Raw genomic sequence first — 20,695 nt, forward strand, 5'->3', positions numbered from 1 at the left:
GTTCTGACTTCCTCGCAGCTTGGACCCAGCTTTTTATCCTGGTCATTAGCTCCTCCTCTCCCCACCCCTTCCAGTTGCATCAGCAAGTTCCTCCCACTGTGGGATTCACAAGTTCTGTTTCTTAAGGAACTTGAAACAAGGTGCTAAGTACTTGTCTGGAAACAAGGTGCTAAAGTACAAGGAGCAGGAAAGATCTTCAAATCCCCATTACCATTACATTTGCCAAGCTGTTAATTGTCTTTTCAAAATCTTCTTGCATTGTTCTAACTTCTTTTCCTAATTTTTCTTCGACCACTCATTTAATTTTGAAAACTATTTTTTTTAGCTTTTCCTGGAATTTTTGTTGGGATTCTGAATAATTCATTGTTTTTTCCTTTGAGTCTTTGCATGTAACTATTTTAATGTCATTGTCTTCTGAGTTTGTGGCTTGAGCTTCACTCATACCAATGTAGTTTTTCATGGCTAACTTCTTTTTGTTGTTTGTTGACTTTTAAGCCCTATTGCTTGATTTTGAACATTATGTTAAAATTAAGCTCTGTTCTCAGAGTGGGGTGGTAAGTATTTTGTCCCAAGATTCAGCTTTTCACACTTCTGTTTTCAGAGCTACTGGGTTTTGGGGAAGTTTTTAATGCTTCCAAGGTTATCATAATCTGGGGAGAGGTGTAGTCACTTCTCTCCCAGTTTCCGCTCTTGTTCTGATCCCTTGTGATGGATAGTGTTCCTCAGGGTCCCTGCTTTTTCTTAGCCAAAAGTGCTCCTCTCTGGAACCACTATGAGCTTTAGTGGGTCAGCTTTGCCTTTGTTTTGCTCATTCTAGCCTTCATGGCACGTCTAAGATATCTTTAGCCAAGTCACTACATATACAAAGCCTTTTTCCCCCTTCCATCTCACCCCTGTGTGCTATTTTCCTTCATCAGAATGTAAAGGTCTTTGGTAGACATTCAAAAGTTTGCCTCCCACTTCCCCTCTGTCCTACTCTGAATTATGTCCTCCAAAAAACTGATAGATAAAATTCTAGTCAGCTACCTCCTTCTTGGAAGTAGGAAAGGGAAGGAGCAAGCATCTAGCCAAGGCTCTGTTTCTGCTATGTCCAAAGGCAAAAATCATCTCTCTAGGAGAAGAATGGACCAGGTCAGAGATCAGATTGCTGTCACCACCATATGTAAGCTAAAGCATTTAAAAATATATTTACACAGCTATTACATATGTATAAAAAATCACACACACATATGCACATGCTTCTCTATTCCCTTAAACTGTGACCCAGAAGTGGATATAGATAATATAGTTGCCAAACAGTATCCAGTCCTGCATCCAGTACTAGCACAGAGGTCCCCTGTAATCTGTTTCTTTTTTTTTTTAAGGAATCGGGGTTAAATAACTTGCTCAAGGTTACATGGCCAGTTATTTCTGGGTGTGGTGCTAAGAGTCTGAGCCCGGCTTTGATCCCCAGGTTATCCCGACACTGGGGCCCGTGCTCTTACTCGCTGAGCCACCTGGCCGCTCCTGTAATCTCTTTCTAATTAGTTGAAAAGTTCTCTTATAGTCTCTGGTTTGAGAGCTCCTGAAGCTACTGCTTCTGTTCACACCACTGCTATTTCATCCACATGGACTCCAAGCCAGCTTCTACTGCCCTCCCTCTCCCATGTAACAGAGTTCTCCTTAAAACCTCCTAAGTTTTCTTGGGCTAAAAGACCTGACCTACTATTGTCTCTGCCACTCCAGAATTCAAATTTGAGATATTATTTTTAAGTTGTTTGGAGAGGAAGATTGGAAGAAGTTGTTCTATCCCACTATCTTGGCTCTGCCTTTGAAAATCTCTCTGTGTGATACTAGCAAGATTCTTCCCTTCCCAGTTTCCTTAAGCATCATTCTAAGACTAGAAGTTATAGAAGAGTTCTGATTTACATTGGTAGATACAGTTCCCATACCAGTAATACTGATAAAGTCACAGGCATAAGGCTCTGTTTCCTCAACCCTTTCCAAAAGAAAAAGAAATATTTATGTGTAGCAAAGACTGTGTGTATAGGATAAAACACTTACCCAATATGAAGTCTGAGTGTGGGTTTTTTCACCTTGTTTAAGTAATATGAACTGGCATTTGTGGTCACAAGCTTAACTGTTGCCAGCCTCAAGGTCTCATGGAAAAGACTTTTGTACCTTCCTTGACTTAACAGATTCATCTTGGCATAATACAAATGGCTAAAAATTTTTTCTCAAATCCACACCTTGCCATATATTTTTCTGCTCTATTAATTAACTTGAGTAGCATAGACTTCAGAGGAAGATGTGGGGCCACTCAAAAAAGCAGTGCTCTAATTTCACAAGTCATCCATTCTTAGACTTGTTAAGTAGCAGTGGCAAGACACTCTGAAAACCTTTCCCAATACACTTTGCATCTCAGTCCAACTAAATGATGAATCTCATTCTCCAAGGAGAAGCACCTTCAAAAAATATAGCATTTGAAAACCCTTCTCATAGAAAAAGCAAATGATTCAGGAATGAGAAGATGCTACAAATAGTATGACTGTTCTATAGACTCTCTTATTACAGTATTCTTTTGACATCCATTTATTTTGTAAGTGCTGGGGCCTTTAAGTTGGACTTAAGACATAATGAAATAATCATTTGTTATCCAGGGGTGGGGGTAGAGGTGAAAACAAACAAACGAACATCTCTCTCTCTCTCTCTCTCTCTCTCTCTCTCTCTCTCTCTCTCTCTTCACACACACATATGCACATATATATATATATATATACACATACATGTACACATACACAAATGTATGTATACACACATTTAATCAAGGATCGAAATAATAAATAATGTAAAAAGACATGGATGAGCAGAAAAGGAGGTGGTCAATATATAGAAAGGAGAAACAAGATAGAGTTGAAGTATTAGATGAGAAAGAGAGAGTGCACTGACAGTATGAGAGCCACAATGTCTAAGAATGGGAAGAAGACAGTCTTGCTATACTCTGGCCTGTTCAGAACACATCTGGAGTTCTGGGTTTGGTTCTGTACATACTAAACAAAGGTCTCTGAGAAATTTTCAAAGATTAATTGGGGGGGGTGGACAGGATAGAAAATGGATTGGAATCAGTTGCAGGAATGGGGATATTCAGCCTGAAGAAGAGGTATGGCTTATCACAGTTGTTTTATGTATTTGACATATGCATATCTTCTACATGTATACACCACGAAGAAGAGGAGTTTTCTTTGTTTTGCATGGGGCTAGAAGGAGGACACAAGTGCTAAGGGTGGAGGATGCAAAGCAGCAGGTTCTAACTTGATGTTATACTGAGAAGTGGAATCTGCTAAAACTATGATTCATGTTAAATCCCAAAGTTATGTGCCAAAATGAATTATACAAAGTCACAGAATTATAGTATTTGGCAATGGGAAGAGACCTTAGAGACTCTGAGGTCCAATCTCCTCATTTTACTAATGGGGAAACTGTGGCCAAGAGTGGGGAAGGACTTGCTCCAATTCATATAGGTAGTCAGTGGCAGAGGCAGAACTAGAGTACTAGTCTTCCTGTTACTCACTACCATGTCTGTGAAAAGTTAATTTTTCATGCCTTATCTTTGTATATATTTTTACTGCACCAATATTAGCTTATTGGGGGCATGAATTATTCCCATTTTTGTCTTTATATCCCCAGTGACTAGCATGGTATATGATGCCTGGCACATAGTAGGCAATTATCAAATATGTATTGATCTACTATTTTAAAAATTAATGGGAAAGTATGATCAGGTGTTTATTAGGTGCCAAGAGAGAGAAGCAGCATAACCTAGTTGATAACAAAATGGCCATGGAGTCCTATAGACCTGGATCATGTCCTGCCTCTTTTATACACTATCTGTGTGACCCAAATTGATCACTGAATACGCAGGCAGCTCTAAGGCTATAAATGGAAGATATTCTCTTCCACACTTACAGAATATGTTCTTCACCATTTGGTCTAAAAACATATACCAGGTGCTAGACCCAACACTATTTCAGGATAATTTTATACAAAAGATATTTTTTCTTTAAGTAAGGAATACTTCACCCAAAGAAATATAAGCTAAATGAAGTTGAAACAAAGGAACTTAATAGTAGTATATGAGATAACCAGAGGTCTGAGCAGTACCTCACTTCCAGCAGCCTCATTATCTTGGAATTTGTCACATTTCTTTTCCCAGAATAAATCATATAAGGGTTCTTCAATCTGCTATCAAGTAGGATACGTACTTAAAGTAGTCAATTGTTGCCTAATGTTCCTACTGTCTATATGTTTCTTTTACCAACATGAAGAAATATTTTTGAATCAATAAAAAGTATGAGTTAAGATACCCAAGAGATAATCCTATAACAAGAGAGTAACTCAACAACAGCCATGGCTGAGCCTTAAGGGAGAATATGGTTTGTCAAACAAGACTACAAGAATACCTGGAGGAAGAAAAGCAAGAGGTAAAAATAGAATTACTAGAGAATTCTCAATTATTAGAGAATTCAATGCATACATTAGATAATAGTAAATACATTATTTAGACAACAGTCTAAATACAATAATTAGAAAACAGTAAATGTAATGGGGACAGCTAGGTGGCACAGTGCATAGAGTAACCAGTCTGAAGTCAAGAAGACTGAACTGCCTGAGTTCAAATGTGACCTCAGATAGTTACTTGCTATGTGACCCTGGGCAAGTCACTTAACCCTATTTGCCTCAGTTTCCTTATTTGCAAAATTAACTGGAAAAGAAAATGGCAAACCACTCTAGTACTTTCGCCAAGAAAACCCCAAATGGCATCATGAGCAACCAGACATGACTATTCAATGACTGTACAGCAAACAATAAATATTTTATCAAAATCAAAAGATTATTTAATAAAAGAACTGACCTAAGTCAAGGAGATATAAATTAAGAATCAGACTCCTTGACAACTATGGCCAAAATAAAAATCCTAAATATTATATTTAGAAATTTAGGGCTTGCAAAGTGATTTATAAATATTAACTCATTTCATTCTCAATAACCATGGGAAGTAGGTACTATTATCATCCCCATTTTACAAATAAAGAAATTGAGCAAAGAGTGGTCAGTGAGTTCAAGAGTCAGCTAAGAGTGAAGAGGTAAGAGTCAGATAAGAAACTCATCTCTCTTTTTTTATTCTTTAGAATTAACAGTGGCTATGGCACTAACATTTCATCCTTAAGCAACTTCCACATCACTACTGAGCTAAGCCAGGCTTTCTCTCTGGACTCTAATAACTACTATTCTAAAGTCTGAAGTATATGTCAAACCATATATAGTTTTCCTGTCATTAAGTAAGTTAGAAATAAGTCAAGAAAAAATCTAAATGCCCTCATTAAAGTTAAATCTCTCAAGTATATGAGGATATAGTTATTGAGAGATGAAAACAATGAAAATATTAAAAGGGAGATATTTCTCAAAAACAGCTTATTTTGAGGCAAATATAATATGCTCTCTAAGGATTTTTACAACTAGGAAAAATGATGAAAAAGTGAATCAGAGAGATTTTATAAGTGTTATCTCTAAAAATACAGCAAACCGTATTATTGATCATATTGGCAACTTAACCTGGCATATCTTTCATACAGATTTGTAAGCTCAAGAAATATAGGCATTATGGTTTGTTCAACTATACTAAGGTATACCACAAAATCTCTTTAAAATTGCCTGATATTTATAGAAAGATTACACTTATGTTCTGGGGAAAATGTTTCACATTTTGAAGCCTATTCATATTACTTTAAGAGGTATATCAGAGGGGCGGTCAGGTAGCACAGCAAGTAAGAGCACCGGCTCCAGTGTTGGGATGATCTGGGGATCGAATCCAGGCTCAGACACTTATTACTCACCCAGAAACACCTGGCCGTGTAACCTTGAGCAAGTTACTTGACCCCAATTGCTTAGGGGCAGCCAGGTGGCAAGTAAGAGCACCGGCTCCAGTGTTGGGATGACCTGGGGATCAAATCCGGTCTCAGATACTTAGTACCACACCCAGAAATAACTGGCCATGTAACCTTGAGCAAGTTACTTAACCCTGATTGCTTTAAAAAAAAAAAAAAGATGTATATCAGAAAGCTCAACTGATTAAAAGAAATGAACTTCTAAGCCAAATGGCTTCATGTCTTGAATTTGGGTATTTAAGATGTAGATGGCCTATCAGAAGACATTAGCTTCATAATATAAATGTACAAGTGTAAGTATATAATGTATAAGTACACTTATAATATACTGTTTTAATGTACATATAAAGGACTTAAAGTGAAAACTGAAATGATTCTCTTCCATAGGAATAAATCCACTTGTGATTTCTCTTTTCTCTGCCCTATATATTTGCTAAACTCAGCAAGAATTCCAAAAATAAGAATGAAGAACAATTGGTATGAGGGTGAGGGAAAAGAGTTTCTGGATGAATGACACCTGTATTCTAAACATACAAAGAATGGGAGCACTGCTCCGTCTTGCTTAACCCCAGCATAAACCACAGGCACTCTCCGTCATTCTTGTAGAGTCTGTGTATCTCACATAGCTATACAAAGTACTCATAAAGACACATAATTCTGTGCATTGTATACCAGTCCACACATATATGCTAAGATACGTTGACATAAGACTTCAATTTTAGTTGAGGCTCTCTTACCAATTCCCTGTGTGATCTTTGACAAGTCACTTTACCTTGATCAGAAAAAGTTTTCAATTTACTCATTTGTAAAATATGGTCCCTGCTAGCCTTAAAAGTCTAAAATCTTAGATTCTAGACTCAAGAGAAAACAAATTTATTTAACACCTGGAATCTAATTCATATTAAATTGTATTTACACTATTCAAAATTTTATGGTTTCCTCAAAAATTATAAGCTTAAAAATTGAACTTATAATAAAGGAAGCATGTTACGGTGTAGCAGCCGATTAGGCAACCTTATTACTTGTCAAAATGACCTAGTAAATAACGAAATATGTTATCTCTTAGTAAGGTTCTATGAATGCTCTGGCATATAATTTTACACTTTTTCAATGTGAAATCATTGTTAGAAGTTTAAAAGTCATATGATTAACAGAAAAATAGTTTTTATTTTTTAAAAATCCTAGCTTTTCGATACCACTTCTAGGGCTGTATCCCAGGGATCATAAAAATGGGAAAAGGACCCATATGCACAAAAATATTTTTAGCAGATCTTTTTGTAGTGGCAAAGAAATGGAAATCAAAGGGATGCCCATCAATTGTAGGAATGGCTGAACAAGTTGAGGTATATGAATGTAATGTAATACTATTATGCTATAAGAAATGAGGAGTAGATAGACTTCAGAATAACCTGGGGAGACTTATACAAACTGATGCTGAGTGAGGGAAACAGAATTAAGAGATCATTGTACACAATTGCAGATACACTGTACCTGTAATGGCTAACTTTCATAGAACTGGCTTCTCTCAGCTACAAGGTTCCAAGACAACTCCAAGAGACTCATGTTGGAAAAAGCTATCTGCATCCAGAGAAAGAATTACAAAGCCTGAATGCAGATTGAAACAAACTATTTGCTCTCTTTTTTTTTTTTTTGGTTTCTTCTTTCTTGTGGTTGTTTCCATTGGTTATAATTCTCCTTTACAACATGACTAACGTGAAAATATGTTTAATGTGAAGGCATATGTAGAAACTATACTGGGTTGTATGCTGTCTTGGGAGGGGGAGAAAATTTGGAACTCAAAAGATTGTGGAAGTGAATATTGTAAACTAAAAAATAAATTTATTTATTTTTTAAAAATCCTGACTTTTATACACAAACTCACATGATATTAACAATTTAACAATCTGTTAATAGTCACAATAATAAAACTACCAGTTTTCTTGTTTATAAAGCAAGGATGTTGGGTCAGAGAATATCTGAGGTCCCTTCTAGTCACAGGCTACCTGTAAATTAGAGAGAACATTCCCAAAACTCTGGAAAGGAAAAAGGTAAAGGCATATTCTAAATAGTAATTACAAAGATGACCATTTTAACTGTGATATATTTTTATAAATTTCATTCTGTTCAAACAACCACCTAGCTACTCTGATAAGTAATCAGAATCTCTAGGTTTAAACATGTGACTTTGGGCAAGTCACTTAATTTGTGTGCAATTCATTTTCCTCATCTGTAAAATGAAATACTTGGACTAAATGACCTTTAAGGTTTATTTTATCTCTAAATCTATGATAGAATGATCCTATGAGTATAAGGGCTTGTGCTTGGGCATTGTTACATTATTCATCTTTCTGCAAGTTTTCTACACCCAAATCACTGGCACAGATGTATGTATGTGCGTGTGTCTATATATAGACATACACACACACCAACACATGTTGGTACATATATACAAATGCACGTATTATAGCAGTACACATATGCCCACATGCAGATAAGAATGCGTGTGTGTATAGATATACATATGTATACACACATATACTTCATACCACTGTGCCTGAAACACAGAAGGCATTAATAATTGTTTATTGACTGTTGTCAGTCCCATTCCAAATATGCAAGGAGGCTCCATTCAGTACATAAGTACTCTTAAAATATTTCTTGTGACCCACTATGGATTTAGGAACTTACATTACATTTAAGTCTAATGATTGACTATTTTATCCTTTAGATGAGGTTTCCTTTGTGGTTAGGCAGTTTTACCTAACCTCTGTGAGTCTGTTTGCTTATCTGTAAAATGGAGACAATCATCTCAATAGTGCTATTTCACAAAGATGACTTAAGGGACAAATGAAATAAGGCATATCAACTACTTTGTCCACATTAAAACACTATAAAATATTAATTATATAATAACTCAGTTCACTTTTCTCATAATTTAATGGCAAAAGTTTTTATTTATTGAGTTTTTTCTTCATGCCTTTACGCTGTGTTTTTTAGGACCTTGAACATAATATTTAATATCTAATGAACATAATCTAAAGGATAGAAAATGGATGGTAGCATTTATCAAAATAAAATGTTAATGGAGCATGAGTTAAAATGAGGCACCAGGGAGGGGTTACTCATTCCCCAAATGTCAGAATTCTTGACAGCACAAATTTTCCAGAAGTTTATACCTGTGTTCTCTATTATTTCTGCCTCCTGGCAACCTCTTATGCTTGGTTCAAATTGGCCACATTGGAGAAAATGCATTCTTTAGAATAAAAGATTTGGAGCATTTGAAATTTTCACTCATAACTGAGCTGTGCTCTAGGATTTATGCTTTCTCTGTTTATTTTGTGTTGCAGTTCATTATGCTGACATATGTTTTCATGTTGGCCTGGCTTGGAGTCACAGCTTTTACCTCTCTGCCTGTTTACATGTACTTCAACATGTGGACCATCTGCCGAAACACCACATTAATGGAAGGAACAAATCTTTGCTTGGACCTTCGTCAGTTTGGTAAGTAAAATGATAGACTCCTATTGACTGGCAACAGTCTGAACTGTTCTGTTGCCAGAAAACATTCTATTTGAGTTAAAAAAAATTGCACTTATGAGTTGTTAGTACTTTGCTGCTGCTCAGATAAATTCATTAAGTATGCCATTGAATTTTATCACATCCCCTTTAAAACTATTGGAGCAAGGCTGAGGAGCCAGTGAGTAGCCCCTCCCAGGGTCCAGGCTGGGAAAACAGAGGGCGTGGGGTCCACACACTGGGGCTTTATACAAGGAAGGGCTGCCTTTGATGGGGTCGGGCATAGACCTGACCAAGGTACCAGCAATTCAACAAAAAAGGGCTGTTGCATTTCTAAACCAGTTTGTGATATATATGGTACAGTTCCCCAGCCTATTTTCTACAGTTTGTGGAGAAAAGCTGTCAGCTCTTTCACTTCAGATCCAACAAACCGAAACAACTCAATATTCTGTATGCAAAGCAATTATCTATTCCATGTCTAGAAGATGTCAGATTTGAAATATCAACTGCCAATGTTAATGGTTTTACAAATGGTCCTGAAGTTCCCTCAAGTCAACATAATCATCTGTGTCTCCTCAATGTGAAAACTGTATACAAGACACTGGAAATGTGAAGTGGCAGCAGAAAATTTCTTAACTGTAACCAAGGATCCAAGATATGTTCAAGTAGGTGTTCCTGTGATCCAATATGAAACAAAATGGTATCTGAAGGACTGGATCCAGATCTTCTTGAGAGGCCACACACCCCTGTGCCTGATGGGAAAGGTGAAGCAAATGCCAAAGAAAGTTCAATGAATCTTCTTTTAGTGACTGAACTTCATCTCAGTCTTTTAGAATTTATATATCTACATAATATATACATTCATTGTGATGTTTTTAACTTATATGCTTTAGACCTAAGATGAAGTCCATTTCAATCATATTGGAGGGTGACAACTTTCAGAGATCACCTCTCTTAGAAAATATTTACTAGACTAGGATTTTTCAGGTCTTTATGGTGGTTTCTAATCACATATTGAAGAAAAAAATTATCTAGGAATCATCTTAATTTGTGAAAATTTTCTACAATGACTAACTTGAATTTTTGTCTGATCCATACAGGAATTAATAACCAGTCACACAATAAGTCAAAAATTATTTCTCTGTTTTAAAACTACAAAGATTTTTTTTATTATTACAGTAGAATGAGTAACTTGACAGTGTGCATCTTATTACCACATGGAAGTATCTATAACCCTAGTGTACGTGAATAAGTAAAAACTGAGTAGCCTAATAAAAATAAATCATAATGGTATAATAAGTACCAAGCTGTGATACCTGAGTGATGCAATATAAGTTGAAATACAAAAACCAATTACTTTGAGTTTAATAGCAGGTAATATAATTCCTAATTAGCTCTACTCAAACACTGAGGCTATTGGCACTAATCATTTTAGCATGAAAATGTCCACCTGAGTTCATCTCCATACCATATACTAAATAATTTTCTGTCCAAAAGACAATGCAATTCAAAATCACCAAATTGCCTCTGAAGACTTCAAGGTATGATTGTGAAGATGGTTCTCTTCCTATTTATTAGAGAACAATACCTTTCAACACTTGATCATTGCATATAACCAAGGTCAGAAATAATGGTCAACACTGGCTGTACATACAGTGTCCTTTTGAAAGGGTTTAGTAAAGCATCTGTGTTACCCCTTATGACTAGATGCTCACAAAAAGCAATGAATTTGCACATATTATAGAAACCTCTCACCTTTAAAAACAATCCTCTTTAAACAGTGGTACAGAACAGAAAATAGTTTTAAAAGTCTCTAAAATATTTTTTACATGGATAAATTGATAAACTTATTGGATGGTGCCATTTTCCAATCACTGAATTGACCAAAATTTACTATTTTACCCTAGAAGTATAAAATTGTTCTGTTTCTCTTTTAGTCTGAAGCTAGACTTGATGATAAGCCATCCTTAAGACTTCCAGAAATTTTCTATTTAAAATTTTATTTTAAAAAAATCTACCAAAATGAGCCAAGGATTAGCAATAAACAAGTCTGTGTCTCTATACTCTATTTTAATTATGTATAAATTTTAAATGTTTCCCTTGAAACACAATCAACTAAGTTTCCTTATATCTGTAAGCAGAACATGGCTTCTATTAACATGGTGTTCATGTGTTTTATGAAGCAGCAACCAGGAAATACTGTTCAGTAAAGCTGCTTTGTTTCTGAGTAGGTTGCTCAAAATAATAAGCTCCACTCCAGAGATCACAAACCATGGAAATCCTCACATTTTAATATTGTAATATAGCAAGTGTTAAAGTATTGCCTGTGTGGCAGTTCTTTAAAAGTTTTCACCTTTTTCTTCAAATGTTAATAAGCTGGCGGATGAAAATGAGCAACGCAGTGATAGTGATGGCTGACTCAGTCTATATAGGTTGGTCAGGTCATCTTTTTTGTTGTTGTTCTTCCCACTGAAGTGTTGGTGCTGATTATACACACAGTGGACAGCTAATAAATATTGGTGGAATTAAAAAAAACAACAACAAACTAATGGAAAAACTGAACTCAAGATTGGCGGGTAGTCTGGGCTTTATACCACAAAGCTTGGGCCAATTTCCATACATTCAGCAAGAATTTGCCAGATACTTACCAGATGCTGGGAAGACAAAGACAAAAAAAGTACCTGCCCTTGAAGAGCTTTTTGGAGTGGGAGGGGGTGACATAGTAAAATATAGGGAATAAGAGAGTGCTACCAACTAGGGAGATCAGTTCTTATAGGCAGTGGCCCCTGAACTGAGCCTGAAAAGAAGCAATAAGGGCCGAACAAAGATGGCAAAGTAAAGGCAAGGAGTCGGCTGAGCTCTCCCCCCAAACACTCCAGATACCTTTAAAAATGACTCTAAACAAATTCTAGAGGAGCAGAATCCACAAAAGATGGAGTGAAGCAAATTTGCAGCCCAAGACAACTTGGAAAGTCAGCAGGAAAGTCTGTTGCACCAAGGTGAGAGAGACTACACTGGTACAGAGCAGCCCCCAGCCTCAAGCAACAGAATTACTGGCAGCAGTGGTGGTTTCCAGATCTCTCAGCCCACAGATGCCAAAGACATCTTAGAAGGTCAGCAGGAAAAGTCTGTCACGCTTATGTGAGAATAGAGCACAAGCCAGATCAGGTCATTCCATTCCAGCAAGGAAGCAAGGAACATACATAAGGAATGACTGAATCTGCAGGGGCAACAGCAGCAGCAGCAGAGGTTACTTCTGGACCTCTTAACCCACAACCACTAAGGGGGCTGAACACCTGGTCAGAAGGAAATTACAAGGGTCATTTTGCTAGCACTGAGTGGGGCAGGACTCTGTTTCTTTGCAAACACTCGAATCTGGGTCACAGTTCTGGGTCCCAAGGAGAGAAAGAGCAGTAGCACACCAGAGCTTACAGTAGCAGTAGAGGGGATGACCTTCCTCACTGCTCTAGGGCAGAAAAGAGTGCTTGTGGTCCCTGACAGAGCAGAGCACAGACTAGGAGAGTAGGAAACACCCCTTCTTAGATCATACCACCTTGGAAGAACTGAAAACTTACAGATTCCTAGAAGTATTTCTGAAAAGAGATGCACAAAACCCCTGAGGCTTTAGACAGTGCTGCCTTCCACCCCCGAAGCCGAGCCCTACTTTAACAAAAAATTAAAAGTAAGGCGATGGGCTGGGAAAATGAGCAAACAACAGGAGAAAAACTGACTATAAAAGGTACTATGGTGACAAGGAAGATCAAAACACACACTCAGAAGAAGACAGCAAAATCAAAGCCTCCAAGAAAAATATGAATTGGTCTCAGGCCATGGAAGGGCTCAAAAAGGATTTTGAAAAACAAGTAAGAGAAGTAGAGTAAAAATGAGAAGAGAAATGGGAGCGATGTAAGAAAATCATGAAAAATGAGACCAGCCGCAGGCAAAAGCAAGAGTAGGCCTCGAGACTAAATCAATGGAAGCGTGGCGGTTTCTAGACTTTGTGGCCCCAAAATACCGAACACCACTTAAAAGGTCAGTAGGAAAGGTCTGTCAGACCTGGGGAGAGAGGAGCATGGTCTAGCCCCAGCCCCAGGGCAGTGACAATGGTGTTGGGGATGGTAGTGGTGGCAGCAGTGGCTGCTTCCAGAGATCTTAGCCCACAGACATGGGGGGGGGGGGGGGAGGATCAAGCAGCTGATCAGAGGAGGACTGCAGGGATCTCTGCTGGTGCCAAGGCAGGATTCTCTTGCTTTGCCCATGTTTGGATCTGTGCTGCAGTCCTGGGTGGTGGTTCTGGGTTGAAGAGGAGTGCTGGCATGGCGGAGCTTGTAGCAGCAATAGAAAAAGAATTCTCCTCACAGTTCCAAGGCAGAAAAGAGTGCTTGTGGTCACTCACATACCAAAGCAAAGACCAGGAGAGGAGTAAAGACTTCTCCTTTGATCATACAGCCTTAGAAAAACTGAAAATTTAGAGGTCCCTAGAAATATCTCTGAAAATAGCTATACAAAATCCCTGAAACTTGAGCAGTGCATCCTCCACACTGGAAGCAGAATTCTACCTTAACAAAGAGTTAAAAAGTCAAGAGGGGAGGCTAGGTGGTGCAGTGAGTAAGAGAGCTGGCCCCAGATTCGGGAGGACCCAGGATCGATTCTGGCCTCAGATACTTAACACCCACAGAAAAAACCTAGCTGTGTAACTTTGGGCAAGTTACTTAACCCCAATTGCTTTAAAAAAAAAAGTCAAGTAACTCTGGTGAAATGAGCAAACAGCCTGAAAAAAAACATCATACTATAAGAATCTTACTTTGGTGACGAGGAAAATCAAAGCATACAACCAGAAGAAGACAACAAAGGCAAAGCTCCTACATCCAAAGCCTCCAAGAAACATATGAACTGGTCTCAGACCATGGAAGAACTCATAAAGGATTTTGAAAATCAAATAAGAGAAGTAGAGGAAAAACTGAGAAGAGAAGTAAGAGTAGTGCAAGAAAATCATGAAAAAGGTCAATAGCTTGATAAAGGAGACCAAAAAATACTGAAGAAAATAACACTTTAAAAAAATAGACTAAACCAAATGGCAAAAGACGTCCAAAACACCAATAAGGAGAAGAATGCCTTAAAAAGCCAAATTGCCCAAATGGAAAAGGAGGCACAGAAGCTCACTGAAGAATTAAAATTAGAATGGAGCAAATGGAAGCTAATGACTTTGAGAAATCAAGAGATTATAAAACAAAATCAAAAGAATGGAAAAATAGAAGAAAATGTGAAATATCTCATTGGGAAAACAATTCATTTGGAAAACAGATCCAGGAGAGATAATTTTAAAATTATTGGACTACCTGAAAGCCATGATCAAAAAAAGAACCTAGACATCATCTTTCAAGAAATTATCAAGGAAAACTGCCCTGATATTCCAGAACCAAAGGGTAAAACAGAAATTGAAAGAATTCACCAATCACCTCCTAAAAGATTCCAAAAGTAAAACTTCTAGGAATATTGTAGCCACATTCCAGAGTTTCCAGGTCAAGGAGAAAATATTACAAATAACCAGAAAGAAACAATTCAAGTACTGTGGAAACACAATCAGGATAACACAATATTTGGCCATTTCTACATTAAAGAATCAGAGGGTTTGGAATGTGATATTCCAGAGGGCAAACGAGTTTTAGGATTACAACCAAGAATCACTTACCCCGCAAAACTGAGTATAATTACTTGTGGGAAAAATTAGACATTCAATGAAATAGATGGCTTTCAAGTATTCTTGATGAAAAGACCAGAGCTGAATAGAAAATTTGACTATCAAATAAAAGACTCAGGAGAAGCATAAAAAGTAAAAAGAAAAGGTAAATCATAAGGGAGTTAGTAAGGTTAAACTGTTTACATTTCCTACATCGGAAGATGAGATTTGTAATTCAAAAAAACCCTTCTCATTATTAGGGCAGATAGAAGGAGTATATATAGTCAGAGGGCACAGGTGTGAGTTGAATACGAAGGGATGATATCTAAAAAGATAAAGTTAAGGGGTGAGAGATGAATGTATTGGGAGAAAGAAAGGGAGAGGTAGAATGAGGTAAATTATCTCATTTAAAAGGGGCTAGAAAAAGCTTTTTACAATGGAGAGGGAGAGGGAATAGGTGAGGGGAAGGGAGTGAACCTTGCTCTCATCAAAAATGGCTCAAAAAGGGACACACACACTCAACTGTGTATAGAAATCTATCTTACCCTACAGGAAAGTAGGAGGGGGAAGTGAATAGGGGGAAGGGAATAAGTGAAGGGGGTGGGAGTGATAGAAAGGAGGGAAGATTGGGGGAGGGGTAGTCAAAAGCAAAACACTTTTAAGAAGGGACAGGTTGAAAGAATAAAGAGAATAGAATAAGCAGGGGATGGAATAGGATGGAGGGAAATAGAGTCAGCAATAGTAATTGTGAAAAAAATTTTGAGGCAAGTTTCTCTGATAAAGGTCTCATTTCTCAAACATACAAGAGAACTGATTCAAATTTATAAAAATAAGAGCCATTCCCCAATTGATTAATAACCAAAGGATATGATCAGTTTTCAGGTGAAGTGATCAAAGTTATCCATAGCCATATGAAAAAAAAATAACTCACTACTGATTGGAGAAATACAAATTAAAACAATTCTGAGGTACTACCTTATACTGACAAATGTTGGAGGAGATATGGGGAAAATGAGACATTAATGCATTGTTGGTGTAATTATGAACTTATTCAACCATTCTATAGAGCAGTTTGCAACTGTGCTCAAAGGACTAAAAAAACCATGCATATCCTTTGTTGTAGCAATAACACTACTAGGTCTGTATCGCAGAAGAGATTTAAAAAAAGGAAAAGGATCTATATATGCAAAGTATTTTTTTTTTTTTTGCTTTTTGGAGGGCAATTGGGGTTAAGTAACTTGCCCAAGGTTACACGGCTAGTTTTTGTGTGGGTGTTAAGTATCTGAGGGTGAAACCGAACTTGGGTCTTCCTGACTACGGAGCTGGTGCTTTACTCATTGCGCCACCTAGCCACCCCGCAAAATATTGATAACAGTTTATTTCTGGGGACAAAGAATTAGAAATTAAGGGGATGTCCATCAATTATGGAATCACTGAACAAGTTATGGTATGTGATTATGATGAAATACTTTTGTTCTATAAGGAATGATAAGCAGGATGCTCTCAGAAAAACCTGGAAAGACTTGCATGGGCTGATGCAAAGTGAAATGTACTGTGAACAGAGTAACAACATTATTGTAAAATGATCAGCTGTGAATTATTTAGCTATTCTCAGCAATACAATGATCCAACACAACTGTGAAGGACTTATGATGAAAAATGCTATCCATGTGGCGGCTAGGTGGTGCAGTGGATAGAGCACCAGCCCTGGAGTCAGGAGGTTCTGAGTTAAAATTCAGCCTCAGACACTTGACACACTTACTAGCTGTATGACCTTGGGGAAGTCACTTAACCCCAATTGCCTTGCCTTCCTGAATCCAAAAATCCAAGAAAAAAGAAAAATGCTATCCATCCCCAGAGAAAGAACTTGGGGGTGTCTGAAATAACAGATTGAAGCACTTTTTTAAAACTTTATTTTTCTTGAGTTTTTTTGTCTATATTTTCTTTTACAATATGAGTAACGTGAATATGGTTTGCGTGACTACACATGTGTAACCTACATCAAACTGCTTGCCTATCGATGAGAAGGGGTAGGGAAGGAGGAAGGGAGAGAATTTAGAACTCAAAGTTTTAAAAACAAATGCTAAAAATTGTTTTTATATGTAACTGGGGAAAACTTTTTAAATAAATGAAGAAAAAACAAAAATTCGAGTCCTAGAGAGATGAAACAACTTGCCCAATGTCACGTAGTTTAGTTGGGTCTAAAACCTGAGTCTCCAGCACTACATCCTCTAGTGCATACATGCAGCAGAGTGTAGTAGGAAAAGCCCTGGAACTGAAGTCACAAGCAGAACTGGGTCTTAATTCTCAAACTATTACTTTCTTTGTGACTTACTTTAGTAATGTCAGAATTAAAAGTATATACCATTTACTAATTATATGATCCTGACCGCTTAATCTTTCTCAAGCTTCAGTTTCCTTAACACAGTCAATCTCAAATGCTGATACACAGAACCTATGAAAAAGAGGAAGTTAGGTTCCTACAATTACTAAAAACAGTAATCTTGCTAGAGATGGATGAAAATACACTTTTCCTGCATTTGATTCTTTATTACTAAACATTAATTCTGATAACATGCATGTTTGTAACACAGTAACCATGAGATAACCAATAAAATTCAGTACACAAAATTTCTAATATGCAAAATATTTTTTCTCACTAGTAATTCCCTAGTATTCTGTGACCTTTTGTACTTACATTTTAATAAAAAAATCCCATTGATTTCAAACGACATTAACTTTTCATAACTCAGGAAATCTACCTTACCATCAGCATTGTATAGCAAAGAAAATTCTTAAAAAAACTAAAAAATTTTTTAACCTGAATCTTACATTCTATTGTGTTGCATTGGCAGTGTGAGGGCATTATACTGTATGCTATGCTTTCCTCTTTGTGGAGGCACTGAATTATCAATTCATTAACACCAAAATTGCAGTTGACAGCAGCAGCACACATTCTAGTACAGTTTATCTAACGCTTTTATTTTCTCATTAAGCCACATCACTTTTTTTTTAGTTTATAAAGCAATTGGGGTTAAGTAACTTAACCAAGGTTACACAGCCAGTATTTTTTTGTGTGGGTGTTTAAGTATCTGAGGCTGGAAGCCATCCCGGGTCCTCCCGACTCTGGGGCCAGCGCTCTTAACTCACTGCGCCACCTAGCCGCCCCCCACATCACTAACTTTGCACACTTGGATTTCGAGCCCAGAGATCTTGTACTGTGGGGGCATAATTACAATACAAAACTTTAGTTTTCAAGGCAAGCAATGAAAACATGCAATGAATGTACAGGGAGGGAGTTCTTTACTCTACAATGGTAGGCTGAACAAGACCAGGGGAGCACCTAGTAGAATACCAACTGCTACAAAAACTTGTGCTCATGGTGCCTCCTGTTTTTTCTCTATTGCACATAGATGCAAATGAGTGTGGCTGTCAGCATGAAAATGGAAATGAGATTGATAAAATCACATGAATGCTTCAAGTCATGGAAGTTAAACATGCAAATGTTGAGGAGTGACTGTATATAAACAATCTACCTCAAAGGTTTACCATAAGGTCTGACATAAGGCCTTGAAAACTTCAAGGTGATATACAAACGTTTGCTATTATTACAGACTCCTTGCTTTGGATAATTCCTGGGTTCCACTAGGCTGGGTATAGAACTTCCAGTCAATCTGTGAATGGGTGATGTGGAGATACCACCACACACTCACATGACATGGATTCAGAAAGTGTGTTTTAAAGTCCCTGTTCTGTCATTCACTAGTTGTGGGACTTTTGTCAAGTCGATTCAACTTTCTAAGCCTCAATTTTCCTACCTGTGAAATGAAGAACTGCATTAGAAAATGTCTAAGATCCACACCAGCTCTAACATTCTTCATCTCCGTATTCCCTCCAACTGTGGAGATTGCAAACCTTCAGACTCTCTCCTCCAAGAAGATATCATAGACCCCCTTGATTTTATAGATCCATATACTGTGTTTCTCAAGGTCACACAGATAATCAGTCAATCAATAAACATTTATATAGTATCTACTCTGTACTAGGCCTTGTGCAAAGTGCTTTAAATACCATCTTATCTGATCCTCACAACAACCTTGTGAAGTAGGTGCTATTATCATCCCCTTTTTATATTTGAGGAAACTGAGACAGAGTTCAGTCACACAACTAGGGAGTGTCTGAGGATGGATCTGAATTCTGGTCTTCCTGACTCCAGGCCTTGTGCTCTGTCCATTAAGCTATCTTCACTGCCTTAAAGACTACTGATATTAAATAGATGGGTCTCTTCAGGGAAAAGGTTGGGCTCAAATATAAAATTGTGCAATTATGCAACATTAGCAATTTTAATATTTACTTCACAAGTTTATGGTGAGGAAAGTACTTCTAAATGTTAAAATCCTATATGAATGCATGCTGTTTTTTCAACACATCCATTTTAGTTGTTTTCTGTTTTACATGAGGCCTATACCATTTTTGGAATAATTTGTGACCAGTTCTTAATTCCAGTTTGGATTCACTCTGCTGCTCAGCATTTTTGAAAATATCTCCCACTCCCTGCCCTCCCCCACTTCACTATCCAGTTGATAACAGCTGAAGAAACACAAATTTGTTTTAATACAACATAATGAAAACATAATTATAAAAGCAAATCTTCTGTTACAAAATAAATTATTCACTCCAAAGCCACAGATGAATTGGTTTTAGAATATATGTTATTTAGGATTATTTGCGCCACTATTTATTGTTGTTGTTGCTGTTTTTCCATCCAGTAGGGAAATTAAGCATCAATTCTGAATGTTCTATGTGAGTCTGTGTTGTTAGACAAAATAGAGATACCTGTCTCTATATATCCTGCAGAGCTGTGCTGTCAAACTTAAATAGAAAGAGATCCCTGCTGACAACATATTAATTTAGAAATCCTCAAATTAACATTAGCTCTGCTGTACTGTATTTTTTATCCATGTTGTACTGTATTTTTATTTTTTCTTAAACACTTTCTGATTGCATTTTAATCTGGTTCTCTCACCATGGGCTGTTGACACCTCTGCTCTATAAGGCATTAGAGAAAGGTAACTTTTGTCAAGGAATACTTTCTGGAGAATACTAAGTCTTACCTGCAAGTATTTTTAGAGTTAGGTTTGACCTAGAAGAATAAAAAGATCATAGAGGACACCTAAAAAAAAATCTAATCCATTCTGCTTATTTTACAAATGAGGAAACTGGGCCCTAGAGAGGTTAAAGCTACCCTGGCAGTAAATTGGAAGCTGGAATGAAGGCCTGGAGCTTTGTGTGTACATGAAAATGTTAGTGAGAGACAGTTACTAGCAGTGTGACTCTGGACATTTGTTAACTTTTCTCAGCATCCATTTCCTCATCTGTAAAGTACAGATAATAATAGCACTTACTTCACAGGACTATTGTAAAATTCAAGTGAGACAACATATATAAAGTGATTTGCTTCCCTTAAAGAATATAAAGTGCATACTGGTGGTGGTGGTGGTACTAGTAATGATAGTGGTAGTAGCAGCAGTAGTAGTAGTAGTAGTAGTAGTAGTAGTAGTAGTAGTAGTAGTAG

The 20,695-nt window shown here is 37.2% G+C and overlaps 1 protein-coding gene and 1 pseudogene across 2 annotated transcripts in view; both read left to right on the top strand.

Moving 5' to 3' along the window:
* Window positions 1-20,695, top strand: part of GPM6A (glycoprotein M6A) — a 523,488-nt gene that overhangs the window by 493,826 nt on the left and 8,967 nt on the right. For both annotated transcript variants that reach the window (XM_069096708.1, XM_069096698.1), the window contains exon 4: window positions 9,272-9,425. In XM_069096708.1, the coding sequence (XP_068952809.1) occupies window positions 9,272-9,425 (154 nt within the window). The remainder of the gene's footprint in view (window positions 1-9,271; window positions 9,426-20,695) is intronic.
* Window positions 9,633-15,647, top strand: LOC138167746 (WASH complex subunit 3 pseudogene; annotated as a pseudogene).

The sequence above is a fragment of the Petaurus breviceps genome, unplaced genomic scaffold, assembly GCF_028583685.1.
Source record: "Petaurus breviceps papuanus isolate PSGF00001 unplaced genomic scaffold, PetGlider_PUasm1.0 126, whole genome shotgun sequence".
Lineage (NCBI taxonomy): Eukaryota > Metazoa > Chordata > Mammalia > Diprotodontia > Petauridae > Petaurus > Petaurus breviceps.